Source organism: Physella acuta, unplaced genomic scaffold (genome assembly GCF_028476545.2).
Source record: "Physella acuta isolate Inbredline_101_S28 unplaced genomic scaffold, ASM2847654v3 ptg000017l, whole genome shotgun sequence".
Classification (NCBI taxonomy): domain Eukaryota; kingdom Metazoa; phylum Mollusca; class Gastropoda; family Physidae; genus Physella; species Physella acuta.
The window spans coordinates 2,273,363-2,293,272 of NW_026731537.1; the positions used below are offsets into that span (position 1 = coordinate 2,273,363).

The window sequence follows — 19,910 nt, forward strand, 5'->3', positions numbered from 1 at the left end:
ACTACAGGCAATTAGGTCTCATTACATGTGGCGTTGCGAGCATGGTAACTGTTGGCTCGTTACAATTGGCGTTGTCGGCAGGATAAATGTTCGCTCGTCACAATTGGCGCTGCGAGCAGGGTCACATTTGGCGCTGCGAGTAGCCTAGGTCACATTTGGCGTCGTCGGACAGGATGAATTCAACTAGACTTGCCGTTTAAGGCACCTATAGTCAACCTTGTGCATAACTGTGTTTAGTGTGTGTGTGAATTCGGACATTCAGGAACTGTGAAAATTGAGGAACGAGGAAAAATTTTTCATACACACACGGTAAGAAAGAACTCTTTTTTTTTGGTACTTAAGGAAGAAAATGTCTACTCTGGACGAGAAGCAGACCCATATAGTGGTCCTACCCAGAGAGTCCCATATTAACAAATTTTACGGGGACGGAGACCCAACTTTAACCAACAGGTTCAGTGAAGAGGTCAAAGCGGCCTGGGCCTCGAGACATATGTCACCAGAGGAAAGATTAAGACTGCTGATGGGCAGTATAGGTGAAACGGTTAGGGCAGAGGTTAAGTGCCACGATAGGACCGTCCAATCAGATCCAGATAAGGTGCTGGATCTGATTATGGAGACCTTTGGGGAGAGACGGTCGGGAGTGCAACTGCTATCGGGATTCGTGGGCTTAAAGCAGAGAATGGCGGAGAGTGTGATGGAGTACTCACACAGGATGAACAGGGCCTTTGATTTGGTAAAGGGCAAATCACCGGACATTGATGTACGCCTACTGAGGGACCATTTCATCGAGGGGCTAGCAACCCCGATCTTAAGGAGAGAGTTGAAAGAGGAGGTCCACAGAGACCAGCAGTTGACCTTCCTTCAGGTCAGGAACTCAGCGATCCGCAGGTCCGAGGATGAGGACCAATCGAACTGTTCGGTGGACAAAGTCTCTGTGCCTGAACAGAGACAATCCCCACCCACAGGGGCCGACACGATGGAGACCATGATGGCTCAACTGTTGGCCCACCTAGAGAAGGTTGACCAACGCTTGAAGTGGTTGGAAAGCAGGTCAACAGCTGAGAATCAGGAAAAGAACGGGACAAAACAGGGACGGGTTGGACGGCCGCGTCCTGCCAAGCCTTCACTCCAATGGACGGCAGACGGTCGACCAATTTGTTTGTCTTGTTCACAACCCGGACATATGGCACGGTACTGCCAGGGAAACGGTCGTCCTCTGTAAGGCAGGGCCAAGCTACAGAGGGGCGAGGTTATGGCCCAAGAAGCAAAATGATGGGAGTCTGTCCCGAAATGGTGATTACGATTGGGGACATCGCGGTGAAGGCAATTGTGGATACAGGCTCCCAGGTGACGACAATCACGGAAATTTTTTACACCAAATGGATGAAAGGAAAAGACCATAGGTTGAGGTCTGACACAGGCATGCGCCTGACGGCAGCTAATGGACTAACCATTCCATACTGTGGTTATTTTCTGGCGGATGTCGTGGTGGCAGGACATAGGTTGAAGCAGGTTGGGGTGTTCGTTACGAAACACAACCTAGAGACAAATGTGTCAAATATACCTTGCCTGTTGGGCATGAATATTCTTGGCCAGTTGCCAGAATTTCTTACAAATATTGTCGGATCGACCACACCAGGTCAGGGATCCAAGTTGGCCAGGTTTGCCAAGACCAGAGGAAGGATATCAGTCCCGGCAAACACGGTCAAGGCAATCACATTAAAAATTGGTGATAGAAGTGTGAATGGTGATGTGATGATAGAACCATGTGGCGCCGCACTGAGGGCAGGCGTCGTGTTACTGCGGACATACACATCAGCGGAAAACGGACTAGTTCAAGGGTTGGTAGCAAATGTTTTGGATGAAGAAATTTTTATACCGCCTAACACTCTGGTAGGAGTACCACAGAACGTCGAGGTACAAAGGTCGGCACAGTGCATCGAACTGATCAATACCAGTAGTAATGAAGTAACAATTAGGTCGGTCAATGTGACGGCCGAGGTGAAGAAAGAAGATGGCCGATCATATATGTAACTGGGGTAGGCCTAACTACCAGTTACAAATGATAACGAACGAGAAGCCGAGACACAGTGTTGGTCTGATGCAACCGATAACAGGTGGCTTATTGGGTCGGGCTGATAACAACCTCAAAGCCAACGCGTGCTATTTTGGGAAACGGTATTCAGACGGCCTGTCAACTTTGATGGATAGGACGCAGATGTTATTTTACGGTCTGTACGTTTGAACTACGCAACTGGTGGTCGGAGATCGAGTACAAGTATCGATTACGGAGGAATACAAGTACGGAGACGAGTACGGATACAAGGCATAAATAGGAGGGGACGGCAGAACTCGTACTCTCTCTTCCCGTTTCAGCGAGCTCTCTTCCATCTTCATCGCTCGCTTAGATCAGTCAGTCTGTGTGACTATGTCAAGTCGGTTATAGAACGGGTTAGCCGTATTGTGTTAAGGAGGATTATAGACATGTGGATTCAGTTATATAAAGCCTAGTGAAGGACTGTTAGGGGTCAGTTGATTCAGACTATTATTGAGAAGCATTCCTGTTGATTTATTGTGTTATTATGAAGCATTTCTTGATTCATGTAATAAAGGATCAATAGCGAACCTGCATCTTGAGTATCTATACTGTGGTCAATGTTGTCTAGAATGAGTGGTTAAACTCGTTAACACGTGGCACTACAGGCAATTAGGTCTCATTACATGTGGCGTTGCGAGCATGGTAACTGTTGGCTCGTTACAATTGGCGTTGTCGGCAGGATAAATGTTCGCTCGTCACATATACATTCCCGGAAACTGAGGACCCAAAACTAAATGAATTGCTGAATAAATACAGTGATATATTTGCCTCGTATGAGGGTGATTTGGGGTACACGGAAGTAATAAAACACCAGATACCCTTACTACAAGACAAGCCGGTGGCGCAACCTTATCGAAGATTGCCACCAAGTCACTACTCTGCGGTGAAAGCACACCTGAACGATCTACTAAAAAAGGGAATTATTACAACCAGTACGAGCCCATATGCGGCACCGATTGTAGTGGTAAAAAAGAAGTCAGGGGAGATAAGACTGTGTTGTGATTACCGGAAATTGAACAATATCACAAGAAGGGATGCATTCCCCTTGCCTCGTATTGATGAATGTCTTGATGCGTTGGGGGGAGCAAGATTTTTTTCTACCTTGGATTTGGCCAGTGGCTACCACCAAGTGGCCATGCACCCCAACGATCAACATAAAACTGCATTTATTTCTCCACTGGGACTGTACGAGTGGACCCGTATGCCGTTTGGTCTAACTAATGCACCTGCTACATTCCAGCGAGTAATGCAGAGTGCTATGAGTGACTTTCTATTTCAAATAATGTTGGTGTATTTGGATGATATTCTAGTTTACTCAAAAACTTGGGAGGACCATCTAAAAAGATTAGAACAAGTGTTTCTCCGTCTTAGGGAGATAGGAGTAAAGCTGAACCCAGACAAATGCTGCTTTGGTTTGAAATCGGTACATTTTTTGGGTTACGTGATTTCGTCGGATGGCATCGCCACTGACCCAGATAAAATTGCAGCTGTTAAAGAATGGAAACAACCAACAACCACGGTAGAGGTCAGGTCATTCTTGGGCTTTGCTTCCTATTATAGAAAATTTGTGCCGGGTTTTGCAAAAATTGCCGCACCATTGCATGACTTGGTAAACAAAATGACAAAAAAACACAGTAAGGAGAAAAAGAAAGGTAAAACACACCTGATAGGTGAATTATGGACTGATGAATGCCTGAACTCGTTTAAGCTATTGAAAAAGGCTTTGACAGAGGCGCCGATATTGGGATACGCGGACTTTGACAAACCATTTCGGTTAGAAATTGACGCCAGCTCTAAAGGCCTGGGAGCTGTGCTATCACAACAACAAAAGCAAGGTTTCAGGGTTATTGCGTATGCCAGTCGAGCTCTGAAGGAATCAGAGAAGAACATGACAAATTACAGCGCCATGAAACTAGAACTTTTGACATTAAAATGGGCTGTGACGGAAAAATTCAGGGACTATTTATTAGGTGCTAAATGTGTGGTATACACTGACAATAACCCCTTGAGTCACCTAAAGACAGCAAAGTTGGGATCCATCGAACAGCGATGGGCAGCAGAATTGGCACTCTTTGACCTAGAGATAAAGTATCGCCCGGGGCGGTCCAATGGCAATGCGGACGCCTTATCAAGGAATCCTTACGAGAAACCGGGTGATGAGGAAGAAACGCTGACAGGAATATGTGAGGTCAGAGCGTCAACAGATATCCCTCATGGGGTACAAGTGATGCAGAACGGGCAGACCGGGGTGGAGCACATATCCACGGAACCCGAACATATGGACAGTAGTGATTTTAATTGCCTTAATCACCAAAAGATAAGAGATGCCCAGAGAACGGATAGTGGCTTACAACCGCTATTGAAACACGTCCAGGAACAAAAATTCCCAGGAAGAAGGGAAAGAGAACAATTTGGTCGAGAAACAAAGAAAATACTGAGTCAGTGGAACCGTCTCAGTATAAAGGATGGTGTTCTCATGCGGAGAATTCATGACCAAATTGATGGCACAATACACCAGGTGGTGGTGCCGGGACAATTACGAGGAGAAGTGCTAAGGTTGGCACATGACAGGGCAGGACACCAGGGTCAGGACAGAACCCACAAAATATTACGACGGAGGTGTTACTGGCCCAATATGGAAATGGAGGTCAAACGCCATTGTGAGGCTTGTGTGAGGTGTCAGCATGCGAAAATGCCAGTTGTCAAAATGAGACAGCCATCAGGACACCTACTAGCGACAAAACCACTAGAGATTGTGGCTATGGACTTTACGTCGTTGGAGCAATCATCGGATGGGACGGAACATGTGTTGGTAATGACTGATGTATTCACCAAATGGACTGTGGCGGTGCCCACACGAGATCAGACTGCCAAAACAGTGGCAAAGGTCTTATTACAACATTGGTTCATCAAATATGGCATATCAAGACAATTACACTCTGACCAAGGAAGGGCCTTTGAGTCAGAAGTAATTAACCAACTGTGCAACCACTACGGGATCAACAAATCTAGAACAACCACATTTAATCCGAAAGGAAACGGACAGTGTGAACGGTTCAACCGCAGCATGCATGATTTGCTGCGTACGCTAGAACCTGAACAGAAAAAACGTTGGCCTGATTTTCTCCCAGAGTTGGTATATCTATACAACTGCACACCACATGCCACAACCGGCTTTTCGCCATACATGTTGCTGTTCGGACGAGAGGCTCGACTCCCTCTTGATTTGTTCCTAGGAAAAAGGGAGAGTATGACTGGCTCATACACCGCACTGGAATATGTGAATGAACATATGAGAAGAATTAGAGAAATGTACAGGGTAGTACAGGAAAGACTAGAACATGAATCTCGGCGAAGGGAACCGCCGATACAGACGAAGGACCCGCCACTCAAACTGAATGACAGGGTATTACTGCGTAGCCACCCGTTAGGCAGAAACAAAATCCACGATCTCTGGGGACAGGAGATATGGCAAGTCGTGGAGATGCCTAAAGCAGCAGGTGGCCCCTTTAAGATAAGACCCATCGATCACGCCAAACCGGATCGGTGGGCGAATATTGCTCAATTAAAGAAATATTGGAATAGGCAAGAAGAGCAGTTACACACAGAGAAACCCAAGACAATTAGGGAACCGGAAGTTACAACGGAAATTCACATACCCATTCCGGAACCATATCACCATCAACAGAACAACAGCGATACGCAAGGGGAGGATACCGGCAACAATGAGGATCCCGGTCCCTCCAGAAGCAGAGAGACAGTAGACCATCAGATAAGTGGTCCGCGGAGAAGTTTAAGGAACAGAAGGAATACGAAATTTTTTGTCAGCAACCATCAATTCTTTCATGGTCGCGCTGGTATGAAAACAGACTGTTCAAAGAGCTATAGGAGTGAACTGGTGAAGGCACCAAATGGAAAGGGTGGATGTGAATTCTAGAACTGTTTTGTGTCTCAGAAAGATGATGTAGACACAGTTGATATGTGAAATAGGTAGAACTGTCAATCGTATACGAATGGAACGTCGTGGACAGTGAGTGGAACAATAGATTTTTTTTTTTTTTACGACTGTGCGATTGACTTTGAGGAGTGCACCTGCCAGGCGTTGTTTGTGGTTGAAAACACACAAAAAAAGCAGGGGTGGATGTAACTGGGGTAGGCCTAACTACCAGTTACAAATGATAACGAACGAGAAGCCGAGACACAGTGTTGGTCTGATGCAACCGATAACAGGTGGCTTATTGGGTCGGGCTGATAACAACCTCAAAGCCAACGCGTGCTATTTTGGGAAACGGTATTCAGACGGCCTGTCAACTTTGATGGATAGGACGCAGATGTTATTTTACGGTCTGTACGTTTGAACTACGCAACTGGTGGTCGGAGATCGAGTACAAGTATCGATTACGGAGGAATACAAGTACGGAGACGAGTACGGATACAAGGCATAAATAGGAGGGCACGGCAGGACTCGTTCTCTCTCTTCCCGTTTCAGCGAGCTCTCTTCCATCTTCATCGCTCGCTTAGATCAGTCAGTCTGTGTGACTATGTCAAGTCGGTTATAGAACGGGTTAGCCGTATTGTGTTAAGGAGGATTATAGACATGTGGATTCAGTTATATAAAGCCTAGTGAAGGACTGTTAGGGGTCAGTTGATTCAGACTATTATTGAGAAGCATTCCTGTTGATTTATTGTGTTATTATGAAGCATTTCTTGATTCATGTAATAAAGGATCAATAGCGAACCTGCATCTTGAGTATCTATACTGTGGTCAATGTTGTCTAGAATGAGTGGTTAAACTCGTTAACACGTGGCACTACAGGCAATTAGGTCTCATTACATGTGGCGTTGCGAGCATGGTAACTGTTGGCTCGTTACAATTGGCGTTGTCGGCAGGATAAATGTTCGCTCGTCACATATATATATATATATATATATATATATATATATATATATATATATATATATATATATATATATATATATATATATATATATATATATAAAGTATAGGGCTCCGTGAATGTGTAAAAGCCAATTATCATTTAGTTTTAACGTAATTAGTGAAAGACTCCAGGCCGACGAATCCTGCCATTTGACCTACTGACCTGGTCATCACATTAGGTCTCCGGATTAGATTAAGGCAGCGGAAAAAGGGGGCTAACTCGTAGAAAAAAATAAAGCCTCTGTGAGGGGAGAGAATTCATGAGGAAAACCAGTGAACTGAACGCCAAGTTGTCTTCCAATCATGTGGGGCTGAGTTGTGTTTGTTTATCTCTAATGGACTACAAGTGACAGCAAAAATAAAATGTTCTATGTGAGAAGATTATTTTTCTTTAAAGATTATTTTTGTTTAAAGATGTTAGTTAAATACCGTCTCTAATTCTTGTTTCAATATTTGTGTGGTTAAACTAGGACAGAGGTCAAATATTGGGATAGGGGTCAAATATTGGGATAGAGGTCAATCATTGGGACAGAGGTCACAAATATACCAAAACAAAAATTTCTATTTCCTCATGAAATTTTTTTAAACACTCATCTAGCATTATTATTGAGTTTTTTTATGTTGGCATTATGAGTACTGCATCATTTCTTTACTAAAGTTATAACATTAAATTGTTATTTTATAATGTTTGTTTCTCAAACTAATCTTCTAATTGACGACTAAATTTTAAATTTACACTACCGGAACTGCGTCACGGAGCTATTTGTGTATGCGTATGAGACTGTTGTTTTATGTTAATTTACTGACTATACAGACGAATGGTCTGTTTGTCCTGATGACGTAACTAATTAAACGACTATCGATCTGTTGACCAGTGATCTCCCCACGGGCCAGGATGTACCCACGCCCCCACCCCTCCCACCCGGAAATGGAACCACCCCTGTTAGTCGTGGGAATGTGTGAGGGTCACCATCTCATGGTTGGGGGCTGAGGGTTGGGTCCGTGTGTCCTGCCCGTAGGGTGGGGGTTAATGGCACGGAGGGACGGGATCCGTTACTGCGGTGTATGGAGGGGGAGACGTCAAGGTCCCAATTTAGATTAGGTGGTCTTGTCACGTGACAGGGGTCGGAGGTCAGGAAAAAAAGTGGGAGGGAATTCACTACCATTTGTATACAAGGACGATTTAATACACCAACCAGCAACTACTGATGGTGGGATATAGTTATTTAAGAACTTACACCTTATGATTGAGTTGAGTCTTGGTGGGTCATACCTAAGACCGTGACGGATAGGGGGTCATAGACGGTGACAGATAGGGGGGGGGGGTCATACTTGAGACGGTGATATAGGTGACAGCCAGGGTGGGCTGACGACAATCTCCCCGCCCCCTCTCGGTTGGTGTGTGTGTGTGTGTGTATGTGTGTGTGTGTGTGTGTGTGTGTGTGTGTGTGCTTGCTTGCGCGTGTGGACATGCGAGTTATAGACTTATTTGTGTGATCTATTTAACATATTGAAGCGTAGGAGGGGTCGTCGTCCATATGAGAATTGAACATATGAGAGGTTTTGGACAAGCCAACGAATGAATAATACAGGTCGACTTTTAATCAAATACAAGTCGACTTTTTAAATTAAATCATAGGGAAGAGTTGAAACCTTTGTGTACAAAGAAAATATTTCATAGGGGGGGGGGGGTGTCAGATAAAAATTGACGAGCAGGCAAGTTTTGTTTGTCTAATCATGAAACAATGGTCGATAGTTTCAGAACTACAACACTCAACATTGCCATCCTTCACCCAGCAAGACAACTCCAAACACTCATTTCGCTCCCCTTAATCACGCCCCCCCTTGATCCACCTGTCCACGTTAATCTGTCATGACCCGCTCACGCTAATCTGTCATGACCCGCTCACGCTAATCTGTCATGACCCGCTCACGCTAATCTGTCAAGACCAACCAGTACTCAGTTGATTACTTGCCTTTAAAGTGATCTCCCCTTTTAAAACTAAAAAGTTTGATCAAATATTAGCCCAAAACGCAATATTCCATTGAAATGATGATGTTATTAATGAACAACATCATCAATCCAACGCCCTCTCTCATGTTTGAGTATCCCTTAATTGACCCCTGGAACTTTTCAAGGTCACGTGTTTGCTACTTGTGTAACAACGAGTAAATAAACGTCTTTTAAATTAATGACCGGAAAAAATATTTGAACACTGAAAAGTGAAAGACAGTGGCGTAGCGAGGTCGGGTGTCACCCGGTGCGGCACTTAATGGTGTCACCCCCCAGAGGCGTAGCGACCCTTCCCGGGGACAAACTTTCAAATTTTCGATTTGCACACCCCCCCCCCCGTCAAGTTTTTCTCTATATATTTTGCTATTTTTACCTTGGTGTCACCCCCCCTAAATGCTGTCACCCGGTGCGGTCCGCACCCCCCGCCCCCCCCCCCCCTCGCTACGCCTCTGCTACTTACATTATTATTGCGTGAGTACCAAGATCAGTTATGAAACATCATATTTTATCTGTGACCAAAGAAATTATGTAACATTATATTTTATCTGTGACCAAAGAAATTGACGTACTAAACGCTGACATTTTCCAGTTGTTTTTTAACTGGCGAAGTTGATCGATTCCAGAATAAACAATGCAAGCTTATCGTAAGAGTTCTATCAATTCTGCCTGCTTCGAACATAATAAACAATGCAAGTTTATCGTAATAGTTCTATCGATTCTGCCTGCTTCGAACATAATAAACAATGCAAGCTTATCGTAAGAGTTCTATCAACTCTGCCTGCTTCGAACATAATAAACAATGCAAGCTTATCGTGAGAGTTCTACCAATCCTGCCTGCTTCGAACATAATAAACAATGCAAGCTTATCGTAAGAGTTCTATCAATTCTGCCTGCTTCGAACATAGTAAACAATGCAGGTTTATCGTAAGAGTTCTATCAATTCTGCCTGCTTTGAACATAATTTCCCATCGTTTCACTTCCAGTTCTTGTGTCGATTTTTTTTTTATTCTTGTAAAGTCGTTTGGCTACGCCCCTGGTGAAAGAAAACAAGTATAAAATCCTGTATATTAAAATAATAAATAATGCATTTTAAAATGCACTAAAAATAGAAAATAAATGTTTCTTTCTTTAGCTACAATAGTAAAACATCGGTCACTTGAATATGGTTGAGATTTCATAAACTATCTACCCTTTTACTCATTCTTAAATGGGAACTTTGTTTTGATTTCTTATTTGAATTGCACTTAAAACTTGATATTATAAATATTCTTAAACTTGTTTCATTGACTTCAGTATCTAGAAATCTAAAGCCGATATTTTAAACCCATTCTTTGGTCTGTTTGTTCTTCATTTAGGCGCCACAACCATTCTGCTACAAGTATTTGCTGGTAAGTGGCCAGCGGTGATAACTCTAAACCAGGGGTCTCCAAACTTTTCAGTCCGAGGGCCGCATTAACTATCAAATTTCAGTTTGGGGGCCAGTTTCTTCCAGGCATGTCGTGATTTTTCTGAGCAAAGTTCCTCAGCCATTACCAACAAACATTGTTTCCGTGGACAAAAAGATCTCCGCGGGCCGAAGTTTGGAGACCCCTGCTCTGAACGATAGTTATCTGCCCCTTAATAGCGTCCGTGGTCGACTCTCGAACGTGACATCTGACGTGATTACAACTCACCTCAGTCACCTGACTGATACAACTCACCTCAGTCACCTGACTGATACAACTCACCTCAGTCACCTGACTGATACAACTCACCTCAGTCACCTGACTGATACAACTTACCTCAGTCACCTGACTGATACAACTCACCTCAGTCACCTGACTTATCGAGTAGCGCTACTACTTACTCTAGTGATCTCCCTTTGTGTTCTTGAATAAAGTTATCTTAAAACTATTTTTCTGACTAGTTGATAGTTGAAATTATTCCATTCGATAGTTGGATACTATTGAGCTAGCATCGGAAAAAATGTATCTGGAATGTTCTGCATTTGGGCCGAAACTGCGTTATAAGACTTGACCCTAAACCCACCCACCCATGTATATATGAATAAAAATGTGAATTTAAGTGAGTATTTCATTGTGTTCACACACACACACACACACACACACACACACACACACAACCCCCTCCCCCCTCCCCCCCCCCCACACACACACACCTTATCCAACTCACTTACTGTCTTAAAAATAACTTCCTGGTTTTATAAAACCTTACAGAATCAACTTTATCGGTTGTGACATTTTTAATTTCGGAGCTGTTAAATATTATGTAATTAATTTTAACCTGATCTCTAAATATTTCAACACTTTTTACGTAGCGTGTGGACAAAGGGCGGGTAATCGGTAACCGCGGCATTCAGCAGACGATCACGTGTTTTATTGACGTCACTCAGCAGACGTTCATGTCTTTTATTGACGTGTTCCGTGTGTATTAGCCATGATACATTTGCAATGAAAATATCTGCCAATGATGACGTAATATCACACGTAGCCAATCAGCTAATCATATCACACGCAAACACCGGGACAACAAAAAGATTTCGGAAAGAGAAAACTTGAATTATTCGAAGGGGAAAAACTCAGTTTACTGGGAAAATACTCAGTTGGGGAAATCGTAAACTAACTCTGATCACTGCCATTGTTAGGTGTATAATGATATGTGATGTTTCTGTTGATGTGATGTTTCTGTTGATGTGATGTTTCTGTTGATGTAATGTTTCTGTTGATGTGAGGTTTCTGTTGATGTGATGTTGATGTGATGTGATGTTGATGTTATGTTGATATGATATGAAATCGATGTGATGTTTCAGTTGATGTGCTGTTTCTGCTACATAACTGTTAAATTAAATGTATAGTGTGAAGGTGTGGGTGGTGTGGGTGGCGTGTGGGTAGTGAGTGGGTTAAAATACTGTCACCAAATTTCAACATTTCATTCTCCATTTTTTTTTAATTAAATTTTCAATCAGTCTGGTAATAGATCTGAAACAATGCCGTTTCATTAGTATTTAAATTGCTTTAATGAGTTGTTTTTTTTTAAATTGCTTTATGTGGAAACGACTTTGTTATTAGTTGGTTTAGTTTTGTTTTTATCTGAGCGTGTACACAAATTGGAAAACTCCCCCTCTGTTGAGGAGAGTTCTACATCCACTAAGTTTGTTTTAAACAGCTGGTGTCATCACATGTGTGAGTACCATTTGTACAGTTCACCCAGGCTAGAGAGCAGATGTTTTAGACGTGAGTACCCAGGGCCTCGTCTGACATCTATTTATACTTGCATTGATTCTAAACTCAGCCTCTATCTCATTTACCTCTCCCACTTATCGCCGAGAGGGATTATGTGATTAGGGATTATGTGATTAGGGATTATGTGATTAACTTCATTCGCTGTATCAATGACAATAAAAACAATTACTCAAAAATAAAATACAATCTTCTTGTGTGGCGAATTAGGCAATTCAAAACGACCCGGGCACGGGAGAGAGGGACCCCCCGGGGAGTGTAGGGGCTCCCTGGGGTAGATTTTTTGCTCCTGCAGCCTGCTTGTCTCTGGGGGTGTTGATTTGCTTAATAGAATAGATGGGTCCGGGGATTCGATGTGACGCAGGGACGGGTCAAATTTGATGCAATGTGACAGCCCGGTCGGCTGGGGGGCCTGGGCGACACCGCGGCTACAAAGTTGATTCCTGGCCGGGCTCCCCGTGTGTCAGGCGGACAGATGATGGGGGTGGGGGATTAAACAGTTTGGACACGGCATTGCTGTGGTCAGCATTCTTAAACATGCAAGCGGTTTTTTTTATTTCATATATGTATTTGAATATATATATATATATATATATATATATATATATATATATATATATATATATATATATATATATATATATATATATATATATATATATATATATATATATATATATATAATATAGTTTATGTGTATAGTTTATTTCCATACACCAACCACGGTTGTGATCGAGATCAGCTGAAGTTGAAAATGTTTGAGAATTAAATACGTGTGATCAACCGTCGGCCATCAACATAGGGCCAACAACAGACCCAACAACCGTGAGCCAAAAAAGAGGGCCATCAACCGTTGGCCATCCAACCGTTGGCCATCCAACCGTTGGCCAACATAAGACCATCTACCGTGGGTCAACATCCGATGGCCTACAATCCTGGGCCAGCATCAACAACATCTCACATAAGTGGCTGCAGGAAAATAAACCGCTGAATTAAGTGCAGGGAGGATATTTTTTAAATTAGTTTTTAAAAGCAGACGCGTAGTGTAAGCAAAAACCAGACTTCAGAAATAACGAGGATCTCTGTAAATGCGATGTATAGCCCGAAGGCTTCTCAACTATTAATTTATCAAAATTACAGACATTTTTTCCTGCGCGATATTTTAATGGGAATCGTTGTACGTACAAGCGGCTGTTGAATTGAAGCAAAAAAATGTCTGACGTTTTTCTCGACGTTTAACTTCTCTGGTTGGAGGGGGGGGGGGCTGCTATGTTTGAAACTTGTTGACAAAAACAAGTGGATGCGTGCAGCCCAAGGGACGGAACTCACGATCCAAGTTTGGTGACTGGGTGGAAGGGAAACCATCGAATGAATGTCGAATGTTTGTTTGGTGAGCGATAGTTGTATCAGGGACTTAGTCAAACCATTGGTGATAAAGGAATGTTTGTTTGGTGAGAGACAGTTGTATCAGGGACTTACTCAAACCATTGGTGATAAAGGAATGTTTGTTTGGTGAGCGATAGTTGTATCAGGGACTTACTCAAACCATTGGTGATAAAGGAATGTTTGTTTGGTGAGCGATAGTTGTATCAGGGACTTACTCAAACCATTGGTGATAAAGGAATGTTTGTTTGGTGAGAGACAGTTGTATCAGGGACTTACTCAAACCATTGGTGATAAAGGAATGTTTGTTTGGTGAGCGATAGTTGTATCAGGGACTTACTCAAACCATTGGTGATAAAGGAATGTTTGTTTGGTGAGCGATAGTTGTATCAGGGACTTAGTCAAACCATTGGCGATAAATCACAACATGATTGGTCGGACCTAACCCGGAGCTTGGGGTTGAAATCTCCTCAAATGGCGTGTCCATTTCTTCCTAAGTTAGTCCTGAAAGCTGATTAACGGCCCCATGCTAATGGTATTTTCTGGTTTTTAAGGATACTTGTTTTTTATTCAGGTTATATTTGCTTAAGGGGTACGCCATTCTATACAAATCAGTAATATTTTGTAATTGGACAGCGATGCAATATTCTGTGGGATAGAACGGCATAAAAAAATATCTCAGTACATCGACTCAAGGCTAGAACGTCGGTAGTGTCCACGAGCATAAGAGAAGAGTGCTCACGGCATTCTATCAAGTGCCAGTTAATGAAGCATATCTAGGAGGTTTCAGCTAATCATGTTTGAATCATGGCTCATCTTGAGTGTTCTATTATTTATTGCCATCTCATTCTTTGAACGTCGTGAGCATGCATGTAAACGCCACGGGAGTTGCGTCCCTTAATTGGTTACTGTTAGAAATAAAAGCCACGAAAGTTGCGTCCCTTAGTTGGTTACTAATTGAAATATTTTGAGCTAGTAGCCTCAGAACGGAGGGAGGGGTGATAACAAGTTTTAACAGATTAAACTTGAATTGAAGTTTAGTTTCTTTTAGTAAGTCTGTGCGTGTGGCGGGAGGGGGGGGGGGGGAGAGAGTTGATAATTTTTTTTATTTTTCGAGAACCAAAGAACTTAGAAACGGATCATAAACTACTGACGTAGACTTGGGCGTGAGTTTAACAAGTTATGGGTAAACATCATTCATGTAGACTCTGGGTTGGTAATGCGTCTACGTCTGCTGGTGTATGACGTCACTTCCTGTCCCGGCGTGAATCCAATGACTGTCTGTATGGCAGGTCATTGTCCAACAGCCCGAGCAGACGACTACGGAACAGCGAGCCAGCGAGGCTGTCAGAGAAAGAATGCAGCGGCAGTTTCCGCCCATTTTCTCAGAGTTAACTCCCTTAAGTATAAATAAAAACTCTCTTTGTTCATTATTGAACACATGAACATTCTAACAAACTTCCGTCATTTTTTTAAATAATTACACTGACAGTCAATCGTTTCAAACATGCAAAAAGTACTTTGTCGCTGGTATTCTCCTGTGATTATTTTATAACAAGAGCGCAATCATTTCATTGATCTGATTTCTATTTCTGCGCAGCATTTAATTCCGTGTCCGTAGGTCCGAGCAATTATTTTAATAGCTGCGTCTCATCAATGATTCACCCCCCGCTCTGTGCCGGCCTTTGTCCGGCCCGCCAGTGGCCCGCTAGTGGCCCGCTAGTGGGACCACTGCCATTGACGCGGGCTAATCTTCTGTCTTTATCTATTAATAAATCATACGGCCAGTGTAAAATCGTTTAGCCGCGGCCTGCTTGCCTAAAAATTTGTGATAAAATTTCCGCGATTTTTTTTTAGTTTATATTAAGTGTTGTGATAGAATGTTTTTGCCATTAATTTAACATACAAAAAAAACTGTTCCATAAAGAAAGAAATTAAAATACCATGTCATTTGAAAGCAACATCTTAAGAAAACCTGTTGAAATGTGTCCAACTTCCAACAAACAACCCCTTCCCTCCCCCTTTTTGAAGCCCACCCCCTACACACGGAACATGCCCATAAAACTCTCAGTGGTAGCAGCCAACTTTAAAAGGCTTGACGCATGTTTTTATCGTCCTTTCTAATCCCCAGTTAATTGCTTTAATTAACGTCCATTCCCTTAAGATTATACGCCAGAAGATTTGTTTTTTGTGCCGATGTGCATAACGAAATATGACGACTTATTACCTCAAATGATAATTTTTTTTTAAATATTCCACCGTTTTTTCTACATGTTTTAATATTCGACCGTTTGTGTCGACATTTTTTTACTGGTAAGTTATAAATGAGCAGAAATCCTACAAAGAAAGCAGCGATAGAGGTGCCAAACACTCAGGCAGATGATGATAAGTGGGTCACCACTAGAGGTAGTTGGGTCACCAGTAAAGGTAGTTGGGTCACCACTAGAGGTAGTTGGGCCACCACTAGAGGTAGTTGGGCCACCACTAGAGGTAGTTGGGTCACCACTAGAGGTAGTTGGGCCACCACTAGAGGTAGTTGGGTCACCACTAGAGGTAGTTGGGCCACCATTAGAGGTAGTTGGGTCACCACTAGAGGTAGTTGGGTCACCAGTAAAAGTAGTTGGGTCACCACTAGAGGTAGTTGGGTCACCACTAGTGGTAGTTGGGTCACCACTAGAGGTAGTTGGGTCACCACTAGAGATAGCTGGGTCACCACTAGAGATAGTTGGGTCACCACTAGAGATAGTTGGGTCACCACTAGAGGTGGCTGGGTCACCACTAGAGGTAGTTGGGTAACCACTAGAGGTAGTTGGGTCACCACTAGAGGTAGTTGGGTCACCACTAGAGGTAGTTGGGTCACTATTAGAGATAGTTGGGTCACTACTAGAGGTAGTTGGGTCACCACTAGAGGTAGTGGGTCACCACTAGAGATAGTTGGGTCACCACTAGAGATAGTCGGGTCACCACTAGAGGTAGTGGGTCACCACTAGAGGTAGTTGGGTCACCACTAGAGATAGTGAGTCACCACTAGAGTAGTTGGGTCACCACTAGAGGTAGTGGGTCACCACTAGAGATAGTTGGGTCACCACTACAAATAGTAGAGAATGAACCAAGAGAGGTGTGTCACCACTTTATAACATTTCTACATTTTTTTAACGATGTTATTTATACTATTAATATTTTATTTACATGTTTGATACTATTCTTTGATGTTCTAATGAAAGTATATACACTTATATGGTTTTTATATATACACTTATTGATATTATACATAAACAAAAAACTCTACGTTATGTTAAAAATGAAAGGACAATACTACTTCATTTATCGTGTCCCTATTAGCCGCAATAACTGAGGGATAATAACATTCATATTTGAACAGATTCCTTCATTATTAACTTAGTTATAATACTTATTAACTTCATATGATATTAACTTACAGCGTCTATGTGAATTGTCAACTATACAATTGTAAATGAAGTATAAATCAAGCTAACGACCTACGTATTATATTAGCCATGACTCTACCCAATCAGCTAACAGCAAGCTTGTTCTAGCCAGCCTAGAAATGTGGGGTTGGGCTCTAGCTAGGGGCAGGGAAGATTTGAAGACGGGCTGGGTTCGACCCACCAAGGGGGAAAGATAACAGCCGCTAGTTTTAATGACGAAAATGTCGATGTTCGTTATCGTCCCAATCAAACTTTTTTTAAACTTGGCGCAAATCAATATCTGGGACGCTTGGGCTTTTCGCGCGGAGTGTGAAAGAAAATGATTTCAAATATTTGCAGTTGCATGTCTTTGATCGCGGTGTACTTTACGTCCTTTACTCCGCGTTAAGATCAAAAAGAAAAACCGTGGCATAGCCTCTGGGCGAATTTGTCCATCTTTTGTCGATGCCTTCAGGTTCTAATACTGTGGAGAGTTGCTTTCTCTTGAAAGGCTGAATCGGTTGAAATCATCAAACGCAAGTCGAAACAAAAGAATATCTTTCTTGTTTTGTTATTGCCTTTTCTATCGACGTTTCGTGGTCGTCGTTGTGTTTGGGTGTGAACGTGTAGGTAAACAGTATGTCTGTATATCTGTCATGTATGTAAACAGTATGTTTATTTATCTGATAAACGAAAACCAGATTCCGAATTTCAAGACAAAATATCAAAAGTATTTTGGACAGATGCTTTGAAAAAGGGCACTATATAGCATAGCAGTTGTGTAAACAGCTCATTTTGGTCTTTTATTATTATCAATGCACTTATTGCACATCTTTAATTATTCGTTCAACAACCTAAATCTACATTCATTTGGTCTAGAATGTTTTGGTCTAGAAAGTCCCGTTCTCCAATGTTTTCTACCTTGAAGGAGATGCGCATATTTTACTCTAAACCGTGTTTTTTTATCCATTCATTAATTAACTTTGGATTATCTGGAATGAAGATTTGTTCTAGGAAGGAACGCTTCTCAAATATGTCGACTAAGCTTGGTGTTTGTTCTGGAATAAGTTGCTCTAAAATCCCAGGCCGAGTTGCAGACGACAGCAACACACGTGCAGGTCGTGACGCGGACAGCAGACGATGAATAAAGGCGCGGTGCTTGTCGGAATTAGACGTTGGTCAAGCATGGTGCCAGTGGTTTATCCTGACGATGGACGTTGGGCTACCCTGGTGCCAGTGGTTTATCCTGACTTTCAGACCACTTGACCGCTGGACTCAAATGATAAACATTTACCTGAAGATTAGGATTATCACATGGTTTCTGTTGTCACGTGATATCAAACTGGTTCTGTTGTCACGTGGCATCAAACGGTTTCCGTTGTCACGTGGCATCAAACGGTTTCTGTTGTCACGTGATATCAAACTGGTTCTGTTGACACGTGATATCAATTATAACGCCACCGACATGTGGATCGAAGCACAAGTCTAAACAACTTATCACTAGTTAACATTAGATTATATTATATTTGTTTCAGAGATTTTTAAACATGGTATTTTATTGGTATCAGCATTTTCTTCAGTAACTATCCGTCTAAACCTACGTAATTTTAGTAATAAATATGCTTAATAAATATTGCACATGTTAGCAAGCACTTAATTGCAATTATTATTTTCATTATTAAACAGCAAAGAACCGAATCGTTCAAGCTAATTAGTTTCACATTGAACGCACGCTGTTCATTATTTCATGTTGTCTAGTCTAGCTTGACGCACGCTGTTCATTATTTCGCGTTGTCTAGTCTAGCTTGACGCACGCTGTTCATTATTTCAAGTTGTCTAGTCTAGTTTGACGCATGCTGTTCATTATTTCAAGTTGTCTAGTCTAGTTTGACGCACGCTGTTCATTATTTCACGTTGTCTAGTCTAGCTTGACGCACGCTGTTCATTATTTCAAGTTGTCTAGTCTAGTTTGACGCACGCTGTTCATTATTTCACGTTGTCTAGTCTAGTTTGACGCACGCTGTTCATTATTTCAAGTTGTCTAGTCTAGCTTGACGCACGCTGTTCATTATTTCAAGTTGTCTAGTCTAGTTTGACGCACGCTGTTCATTATTTCACGTTGTCTAGTCTAGCTTGACGCACGCTGTTCATTATTTCAAGTTGTCTAGTCTAGCTTGAAGCACGCTGTTCATTATTTCACGTTGTCTAGTCTAGCTTGACGCACGCTGTTCATTATTTCATGTTGTCTAGTCTAGCTTGACGCACGCTGTTCATTATCTCATGTAGTCTAGTCTAGCTTGACCCACGCTGTTCATTATTTCATGTTGTCTAGTCTAGCTTGACGCACGCTGTTCATTATTTCATGTTATCTTCCGATCAGCACAGATCAAATTACCCGGATGTGTTGCTAACGACGCGTCACCATTGCAATAATTAAGATAGCATCCAATCAAACCGCGTTTAACTACTTTTTCGGCTAATCCCTAATAGTGCGTGCAGCGCCACCTGGGAATACTGTAACTGTGCGCATATCTCGCCAAGCGTGGAAAAAGCGGTAGCGCGCTCAGACAAAGATAAACAAACACGACGCTGGCTGAGAAACAGCAGTACAATTTTATACCGTCCGTTATTGTTTTGTTTTTTTACCGCTAGAGTGGAGGGAACAATTGAAATGTTGAAGCCGGGTGAAAAATAAATGGAGACCACCCTATCATCTCAGACGGCTGATGTTATTCGATATTTGGGATATCGATTATACCTGTGGGTTTTAAGAACTGACGGTGTTAAAAATTAATAATTTAAAACAAAT

General features: G+C 42.3%; 1 protein-coding gene across 1 annotated transcript; it reads right to left on the reverse strand.

The window, feature by feature from the left end:
- Positions 1-15,991: 15,991 nt before the first annotated feature.
- LOC131938804 (autotransporter adhesin BpaC-like) lies at positions 15,992-16,997 on the reverse strand. Its single transcript, XM_059296996.1, has 2 exons — positions 16,993-16,997; positions 15,992-16,532 (listed from the first exon to the last, which is right to left on the reverse strand). Exons 1-2 carry the CDS (start codon positions 16,995-16,997, stop codon positions 15,992-15,994), a joined length of 546 nt encoding a protein of 181 aa, XP_059152979.1.
- Positions 16,998-19,910: the final 2,913 nt, after the last annotated feature.